Here is a 10,368-nt window from a genome sequence, read left to right on the forward strand (position 1 = left end):
GGGCAGTGCCAATGGCCAGCTCTGGTAGGGGTGTGTAACCAGCCTGAGTGTTGAAACCCCAGGCCCCATTTTAGACCCACTTTGACCAAAAATCAATACCCCATTTTAGACTATTGCAGGTTTTTAAAAAGATGAAAGTTTAGACAAAATACATTTTCCTTAGGAGGCAACATTTTGGGACAATTAATGGCAATCCTGATTTAGTAAAGGACAATTGCAATGGACCACATTTTTGACCAAGCAAAATGAAAAATAATGGAAAGAGAACTCCATTTTAGACTCTTCAGCTTGAAAAAAAAAACAGACCCCATTTTAGACCAAAGGGCTAGAAAACGCACCCCAAAGGGCAGCGCACATATACGTATACTCAAATAAGGGGAGGAGGGGGGGGGGGCAACACACATCTTACACATCCTATCACGATCGCTGATTTACACCATGCAACGTTTTGTAAGACTTTGACAGAGATCCAACTCCGGCTTGGATCATCGAGAGTTTTCAGCAATGATAGAGCATGCGCAATGGCGGTTATAACGCTTAATACATATTCTTAGACTACCATTTTGTCTGTTTTATGGCCTACATATTTCCATAGCTTAAGAAATTTTCTCTCTTGTTAATTTTTATGTGAGACTTAACGACATCTTTTACTCGTGTGGTATTTTTTGTTTTTGATATTGTTTTATCTTGTGTTATGTGGATTACTATTTGTATTAATGTAGATTACTGATCTCTGTTTATGTGATATTGGAGCACAGGGAGCTCAGGCTCAGTAAACACACAAACAAACAAATAAATAACAAAATAAATATAAATACATGAGTAAACAACAACAAAAAAACTAACAAACACTACCCCAAAAATAGTCACCAATGGAGAGACCCTATTTTTTATTTATTTATTTTTTTTTGGGGGGGGTAGTGTTTGTTTGTTTGTTGCTTATTCATGTATTTATCGGTTAATTTGTTTATATTTGTGATTGTTTGTTTGTTTGTTTCTCTGTTTGTTTGTTTGTTTGTTTGTTTACTTGTTTGTTTGTGTTTATTTGTATTTGTAAACAAAACTAAATGAGCATGAGCTCCCTGTGGTTGGAGAACCATGTCACTTTAATGTCTTTTTATAAGGCGATAAGTTTATATTGAGTCTGACATTGTTACAATTCTTTGAGGAAATCTTATTATACAATTATTGCCTGCCTATAAGGGCGCTATAGCTAGTAGACGTCTATTACCCAGGGACGATATCACGATGTTGCACAAGCTCATCAGTTTGCAAGGTACGCCGTGACAGGGCGCCCTCACACATCGGCCAACCCCTCCCAGAGAGGTACCCAGGTGAGAGGAGGCCATTGAGGGCGGAACGTCACGACGTATCTTATTAATTACAGTCTAGGTCATCAGTAAGCGCACTTCGTTCGTTTAGGGGGGGGGGGGTCTGGCGTTAATGCGATTGCTGAACTTTATTTTCGCTCTTCTAACCAAATTTCGAAGGGAAAGTTTCACCCTTCATTGATAACAGCTTTAATTTGTATTTACTACAGAGATGTTGATAATGTGATGATAAAATTTACTTCTAATGTGAGATACGGTGCTGGGTTTCTGGTAGTATTTTAATGTGTTTATAATCACGTTTTTACATTACATCGACCGTAGTGCTGTGACCGCTACATATTTCATCATGGTTTACATCATATATGTACGTTTGATGTTGCACTTGTGAATGTTCGTTTAGGGGGAGGAAGGGGGGGGGGTGACCTAAACGATGTTAGTTTGTTGAGCTTGTGCGACATCTTGCGATCGTCCCTTATATGTAGCAACTATTTCCCGTGTCTGAAAACATGAGGAGTAATTTATGGCATTTACTAGGCAATAAGTGTTTTATAGCACATTCTCAGGAATATGTTCTTCCAACAGTCAAGGCAAATTCCCGATAAGACGTCCATGCTACATGTCTTGAATATTACCCTAGGGAAAACGGAATGTGACTAGAACCCACTATATGTAAATTGAGGTCACTATGTCCATACCACGTGATACGTGTAAGCCAGTCTCCGAAGGCTATATGAAAACGATGTGTTATAAACTAGTCAGCATGTATAGATATAATCAGCTCTTGCTTCAATTTAACAATAATATTCATAGAACGAGCGATATGTTCACGTTTTTCCAAGTTTACTCTAGCTATGGCCATTGATGGTCATGCTTATATCCGGGTACCACACTCTATGAATTACATGTAAAGTCAAAGGTCAATCCACTGTCGCCGATGACGTCATTATACCATTTATCAAAGTCCTCATTTTGTGCAACTGTAAATGTTGTCTTCCAGTCACCAATAATACCTGGAAGAACAAAAAAATTAACACCCTTCCATCATGATTTTTGTCGCATCTGAGAGGTTAAATGCCAGCCCTCACTTGATACAACTCAGGTCGACATCAGACTATGTACAATTGCAAACTGAACCTACATGTTACAAGCAGGGAAAGTAAACAAATGAATTGGATTAATAACACTTGGCTTGCATTACATACCATGGTTTAACAAGAACAGTTTTATGGCCTCTTTACGTACGTGTACATGAAATGCCAGGGGAACTGGAAATGTTTTTGTGAACATGAACTCTGTAAAGAGGCCATAAAACTGTTCCTATCAAATGATGGAATGTAATACAAATCCCTGTACTTCCAACATTCTGTGCCAAGTGTTATTAATCCAATTCATGTGTTTACTTTCCTGTTTGTAACGTGTTTCGTTCGTCTACGGTCTGATGTCGGCAGTTGTACATAAACCCTTCTCACTGAGTAAAATAATCAAAACCTCTGGAAAAGCGTAGGCACTTATTTTACAAGGACTACATTTTACACATGATTTGAATAATATCTGGTACTCTGCACTTGCAACGTTAACCTTACTTGAGAAAAACTATGAAAAGGAAAAAATCGACTTGACTAAAATCAATGGCACTGTGCCCCTTTCAACGTGCCTAAATAAATAGTACAACGGATAAAAACAAAAGTTGATGGTCACTCGTTAGCGACACTGCATAGTCGCCCAAGGAGCACTGGGTGGACTTCATTGACCCCCTCCCCTCTGCATATGAAGCTGAACTCGACCTATAACTATCCCGAACATGTGACGGCGTAAGTCGGTCGTGTCCCCGGTGGAAGCGACCCTGGTGGTAGTCTATCAGCTAGCCCTCGGATGTTCTTCCGATAAAATACGACACACAGCCGAACAACGCTATCGAGGATGGAACATCCGAGCAGGCCCTCACATGCGAACTTCGTTCGCTTATAGTTTTAGCATCGAAAGAAAGCCCGAACGTCTAGCAGCAAGACTACCCTGGTGGAAGCTCAATCAAGTCCACACATTCTCTTGTTCCGCTCCCTAATAGCGCCCTCAATGTGCCAAAAGAACGTACTTTGCCTAGACGATAGCGCCATCAGTGTTACAGATGAGGAATGGAATGACGTCATATTATTATCATACTTTCCATTTAACTAGTACTGATGATTAATAAATCGTCTTTCATAGAACTTACCCTTTCTAAGGAAGGGCGATTGCTTTCGCTCAATGCCAAAGCCTTTCAGCAGTAAACTTTTAGGTATTATTTTCCGCTGTTTTGTTGCTTCGATAGACGTTTCCCTAGCTATTTCTCTAATGACGTCATCAGTCAATGGATGGCCAAGAAACGTGACAATGCTGCGAACTGCAGACTCCAAGTCCTTTATGTAAAGAGAAAATAAAACTTAAACATCGAATTATACGAGAAATATTTCCATGAAAAATCAACAAATTTCATCCATAATTTACGGTACTGTTAACAAGATAGGATAGAATTTAAAAATGGCTATGGACGAACTAATGGCCTTTATGGGTATCCAGCATTTTTATATTTTTACTATAAAACAATTTCCTTGTTATTTCTTCTACTTGCAACTCATTGACAGCGAAGAAAAAAGCTACAATTGTAAAAAAAGTATAGTTATTATAATTTTACATTCTGGGATTTATCAATCATTTCAATCAAAGAAATAATCATATACATTAAGGTTGAAGTCCAGTCGTGCAATTTACTTGGCTACGCCAGAAAAAACAGACTTAGTCATTGTTGTTGTTGTTGTTGTTGTTGTTGTTGTTGTTGTTGTTGTTGTTTTTGTTGTTGTTTGTTTTTAAAGCAGAATTTACAAAAAATCACAATCATCATGATCTCATCCATATGGCTATTTATACAGAATGTGTGTGTGATAAAGTATTTAAAGAAAGATGTACAATAATTTTTATGATAAATATTTACCTTTTTCATATCTTCATATTTGAGAAATAAAACATTTTCCTCGTCTCTCTTCTTCCACCAGTAAAGAACATGGCTTGGCCATTCACCAAATATCACTAAGGGTAAGTTATTCATATTAATTCATATTAATTCACATTAATATATGGTTTTCCTGGATAAATATATTATCTCGTAAACGTCAGAACACGATAACACACACACACACACACACACACACACACACACACACACACACGCAAATAAATATATATATATATGTATGTATGTATGTATGTATGTATGTATGTATGTACATGTATGTATGTATGTATGCATGTATGCATGCATGCATGCATGTATGTATGTATGTATGTATGTATGTATGTATGTATGTATGTATGTATGTATGTATGTATGTATGTTTGTCTGTATATGTGTCTGTATATATATATGTATATGTTTGTCTATATATATATATATATATATATATATATATATATAGTTATATATATATATATATATATATATATATATATATATATATATATATATATATATATATATATATATGTATAACTCGGTGAGTATCCGCAATCTGCTAAGACAGTGCTCTATACCGCAGTGGCAGAGCGCAATAGTTTTGGTAGTATATATATATATATATATATATATATATATATATATATATATATATATATATATATATATATATATATATATATATATATATATATATATATATATATATATGCGTGTGTAGGTGCATGCATACATACATACATACATACATACATACATACATACATACATACATACATACATGCATGCATGCATGCATACATACATACATACATACATACATACATACATACATACATACATACATACATACAAACACACACACACGCACACACACACACACACACACACACACACACACACACGTGTGGATGGATGTGTATTGTTTAATACTTTAGGTAGGTACGTACGCTTCCCTGCTTTAAAGTCCTCTACAAAGTCCTGAAATGTTTCATAATGTTCGTTAACAGGAACTTTGTTGATGTGATACATGAACGATACCACTACGTCTTTGGGATTGCGGGCGACATAGATAACCTGGAAGACAATAGCAAAGACACTTAACACTTGTGAGATATTATTAAGAATTGACTATTGTAAAATAGGAGACAGCGATGTTTGATAGAATAGCTATGATGATAATATGTCATGGAATACCATGCTAAATAGGGAGCAGCGATGTTTTAATAGAATGTATAGAATAGCTATGGTGATACTCTAGGTGACTGTGATAGTTACTGTAGAAGGCTTGACAATCAGGTAGATATGCCATAAGAGTAATTCAGTGGACAAACTTACGTGTATTAACTTAGGTTCTGGTCAGCCATTTTTACCTCCCGTAAGGGAAGGTACTGCTATGCTTTTGTCTGTCTGTCTGTCTGTCTGTCTGTCTGTCTGTCTGTCTGTCTGTCTGTCTGTGAGACGATAAATAGGCCATATCTTAGAATTCGTATATTTTGGTACATCATTCATCAAACATAAAAAGCATACCTATTTGATGTAGTTTTTAATGTAATTTTTATTCGTGATGAGAAATTTGCATAAGTAATCGTGTATGATACTTAGACAATATCTTTATAATGCTAGTTTTAAATTTCAGATAGTTTAGTATTGATGGTAATGAAGTACATGTCTTTTCAAGCTAGCTCATAATCTTAATGGTTCATTTGCATAATTAATGATTTTTCGATAATTAGTCAATATCTTCAGTAGACATGTTTTAAATTTAATGGCAACGAAGTACGATAAAAACTCACCTTCGGTTTCTTTTCGGATAACTGTGGTGGTAGTAAGCACGGTTGAAGGTGACTGGTCATAAGTCTTGGTGAGGGCGCTTCAGCTAATATTTGGTGGTTTGGTTTATCAAGGACATGAAATTCTACATATGGTGAATTATCAGCATTAGGGTCATACTTCTCTAAAACACCACATCTTACATGGATTTGGTTCACAATATCCTCTAGCCAAGACGTTCCTGTTTGCAACACAAATCTTGTAAGGATAGTCATGGTGAAGCCTACATTTACTGCCTGGTTATGAAGACACTAGTTGATATCTATCTAACTCCTTCCCAAGGCTAAAAGGCGAGGGAAATCGTTGCTACTTCCCAGGGCTATAAGGTGAGGGAAATCCTTGCTACTTCCCAAGGCTATAAGCCGAGAGAAATCATTGCTACATAACATCATGAGGGGTAATATAACATATACTAGTGCTAGTCCAGGAATAGGGTCTGGCAATAAGTGTTTCATAACACATCACATTCTCAAGCACATGTCAAAGGGACTCACTGGTGAAATTCCTTGGTACTGTATTATGAGGGAAAATAGAAAATTAATTTTGTAGGATGAGAACCAAAATGGTTCAAACATCATTGCTAAAAATCTCATAATACGCGATCAATATTATATGCTGGTATCAAATGTACGAAAATGTTTTGTGCGAGTTAAGCTTCCCTTTTATACCTCGACCTAAAGTCTGAAGATGTCAGGTCACCTGAAAAAAATGTGACAGTACTATGTATTGTTATCCTGAAAGACGTGATCGGAATATTTAGATGATCTAAATACAGACACTGTTGACACATATAGCCGATGATATGGTATTTATTTTAACCTGATCTTGAAATGACTGAGTTTAAGTGACACAAGCTGAATATATATAAGCCATTTACTCAATTTAAACTACTTACATAAAACCTTGATTAACCTATTCTAGTATAGTAATGTTAATGTCAATGCATGCCTTTTATGACGTTACAATTTGTGTTCTGCCTTTGTTAGAACAGTTTACATAACAGGCATTACGTCACCTTGACGTTTTTTTATACGTATAATGAATTACGTCATCGGATCAATACCAGGTTTGAGTTCGGTCAATTGTAAATCACAGGTCACTATACCTCAGTACGTAGAACACCGGAAGTATTTTTTAAATAATATGCAGATTATGTTCATTTATCGTATCCATAACCCATATTACCTTCCAAACTATAACTGTTTGTAATTGTAGTTTGGCAAGAGATATACTTTAAACATTGGTAAGATTCCAGTGGTGGAAAATATTAGTTTAGGTATTTACCTGACTTCGCGAATGTTATTAACCAGACATCGTCTTGTCGCACTTCGAAGGACTCCATGGCTTCAATACACGATTGGGGAGCCATCCATGGAAATTTGATACCTTTATAGATATATGTATCGGTATTATACGACCCGTCTTCTTTGAATAGATTAGCTCTTAGCATTTTTCGACTGGCACTATCACTTTACTAGGTACAACTTACTTGTCTGTGACTTAATTGTAGAATGTGCCTCGGTTATTTTGGAGTTCTGCGCATGTGTGTGTGCACGCAATGAAAGATCAACTATCACTTCCGGTATAAAAATCACTATCTTGTCTTCTTCTGTACTAAATACCAAATGTGACTAAAGGTACAGTCCATCTGGTGATACCCCCTGTCTGCTGCACTCACTAGTCACAACATAACCCCGACTTATTGTTGTAGCCTTGAGGTACGTATTTAGCATGGAAGTAGGTATTTATATGTAGACTACGTACAGTGCACTTCATTAGCACTGAACAGTACTATCTACAGGTTGTATGTAGGTCAAGTCACCACATTGCTATCCAATGAAAGGAAACAAACACAATAAGGTTGACCTTTCTTTTTAAGTTTCTTAATACCTTTCATAGCAACTATGGGTCGGTTGGTCGGTCGCTAGATATAATAGCAAAAAATCAAAAACATCTTCATGTTTCTCAATCTCTCCTTTCCTCTTCACTATATTCTTTTTATTGGATTCCATGCATGGCTAAGCCCTTTCCCAGCTTCTCTACACAATTGACACGTTCTCAGCTCCTACATGCTACTTGAATGACTTCCATCATGGTTCACATTTTGTTCTCATGTAAAGGTATTTATTGTTGATGTTTTTTTGCCAGTGAAGTCTTAAGATTCCTCTCATTCAAAGTTTGTTTGCGCTAAAAGGTGTCGTTCACAACATGATCACAGACACCATATATATTTAACGCCTGACTGAGTGGTCTCCTTCAGTGACCTTCACTTATACAATTCTTCACCTCTTTAGAATTATGGCTAACACTGATTGACCGCATGTGCTTTTTACACCTCTTTGGTGTAGCTTTTAACCCTATAATTTGCATAATTAATTATTTTAAGTAATTAGGCGATATCTCAAGAATGCACGCTTCAAGTTCCACGTGATTTGGTACATACGTCAGTCATAACAAAGCAACTATTGGCTTTAATGGAATTTGCATAATAAGTGATTTTCGGTAATTAGGCAATATCTTAAGTATGCAAGCTTCAAATTATTATAGTTTGGTATTATCAATTTGCCATTTAAGAGGTGCACACGCGTCATGCATAATGGCCATAGCTCAGATTTTGCATTCACAATTAACGTTTGTAAGAGCAACATTCTAAAGGCTGACGAAGGCTTACCGTTTACATCTGGTCTATAAACTCAATAAGTCCAACTGAATATGCGACATGTAATTAATATTACTTGTAACGACGAGTATGACGTCATTACAAGAAGATATATATCAATGAACATAATATTTTTAATGGGTTCGAAACAACCACTTGTTTTCATTTCCATCAATTCGTTATCCTAAAAAAACAAAATTTCTTGTAATTGAAATTTTCGATGGGTGCCAGGTGGTTTTTACATAAAAACAATCCATGCACGATTGGAATATACTAACAGTGGACATTGAAAATATGTCAAATTGCTAGCAATGCTATATATGTATACATCATTTATATTATGCATGTTAATTTTACATGTTTTATATACTGCAATACGTACCACAAACTAAATAGGTATGTGTATCATAGGTATCCATGATGTTAGATGGTTTGTTCGGCATTTGTAAATTAATGATAATGCAATTGTGTAAACCCACTGCATGATAACATACAGAGACATGTAGAATGAAATTACGAACAAATCAGTGTAAATGTACGGCTAAGAATCATAGCAATTTGCAAGTAGCTGTTACTTGAGTTGAGTCCTTGTTTGTCGTTTACTTTTGGAAGCGTGACCTTCAATTTATGTTTTGTGTTTATCAAAGGTCTTCGCTTTTCTAGGCAACAAGGAAGAAATATCCTCTAAGTCTAAATAAATGGTTTCATAACACTGACATTAGTTACAGCTTTCCGATAATACCGTCGTTGGCTGACACGTGAGGGAGTCTCACAGCAAACAGGATTACACATTTTAATTAATAATTTCAAAGATTGTCTATATTTTGATTGACATTTGAAGTAATCATTTCCGGTTTAAATTTCATGTGTGACGTCATAGTAGACTGCTGAGTGTAAACATGGCATATTTATTATATAAAATTAGAATTGAGTATTTTTTGAGTGTCAAATTTCACCATAACATCGAGATCAATGGAAAAAAACACGCCATTTGGAGTGAACATGCTGAGCAGACACTTTGGGGATAATACACAAACAGCTAGCAGCCGTTACGGATTCGAAATCTGAATCACAAACACATGGGGATGCAGAAGTTTGCCTGGCCTTGTACTGTATGAAGCAATTCTGTGTATTTTAATTCGAATTTTAATTTCATAAGAATGAACCCCGTTTAGTGAATCGTGCTGTTTAACGAAGACACCTTTGTGGAATTGGGAACGACGTTGGAGTGCACGTGTAAAGAGAATCACAGGACTTCGTTTGCAACACCCAAGAAGAAGTTTCTTGCCTGTGAGTTATTATATTGAAGTAACCCGGATGTTTGAAAGTGATGTGGGGAAATGGAGACCGGAGTATACGCGAATAATTCAAGCATCGAATATTCAAACTTTACAGTTACAGTTACCATGGAAACTTGGAACTCGAAACCGCTTTGGTTCAACATTATCAGTATCATTCTTTGTACTATTGGTTTCCTTGGTAACCTACTAGTAATAGTTACCGTTGTCAAGATTCGCCCGATGCGGGCAATTTTGAATCTATATATTGCTAGTTTAGCA

At 36.1% G+C, this 10,368-nt stretch overlaps 1 protein-coding gene across 1 annotated transcript; it reads right to left on the bottom strand.

Moving 5' to 3' along the window:
- Window positions 1-1,049: 1,049 nt before the first annotated feature.
- LOC144452891 (sulfotransferase 1A2-like) lies at window positions 1,050-7,648 on the bottom strand. The gene is made up of 6 exons (XM_078144094.1): window positions 7,435-7,648; window positions 6,114-6,331; window positions 5,268-5,394; window positions 4,300-4,394; window positions 3,544-3,727; window positions 1,050-2,341 (listed from the first exon to the last, which is right to left on the bottom strand). Exons 1-6 carry the CDS (start codon window positions 7,598-7,600, stop codon window positions 2,223-2,225), a joined length of 909 nt encoding a protein of 302 aa, XP_078000220.1. The 5' UTR covers window positions 7,601-7,648; the 3' UTR covers window positions 1,050-2,222.
- Between the last annotated feature and the right edge of the window lie 2,720 nt (window positions 7,649-10,368).

This window comes from Glandiceps talaboti, chromosome 23, assembly GCF_964340395.1.
Source record: "Glandiceps talaboti chromosome 23, keGlaTala1.1, whole genome shotgun sequence".
In the NCBI taxonomy this organism is placed as follows: Eukaryota; Metazoa; Hemichordata; class Enteropneusta; family Spengelidae; genus Glandiceps; species Glandiceps talaboti.

What these genes read in the sequence shown, in the direction of transcription:
- LOC144452891 (XM_078144094.1), bottom strand. Translation starts at nt 7,600, where the DNA reads ATGCTAAGAGCTAATCTATTCAAAGAAGACGGGTCGTATAATACCGAT. An exon ending in TATCCGAAAAGAAACCGAAG is followed by an intron (nt 5,395 to 6,113) that starts GTGAGTTTTTAT and finishes ATTGTCTTCCAG; the next exon opens with GTTATCTATGTCGCCCGCAA. An exon ending in GGACTTTAAAGCAGGGAAGC is followed by an intron (nt 4,395 to 5,267) that starts GTACGTACCTAC and finishes ACTTACCCTTAG; the next exon opens with TGATATTTGGTGAATGGCCA.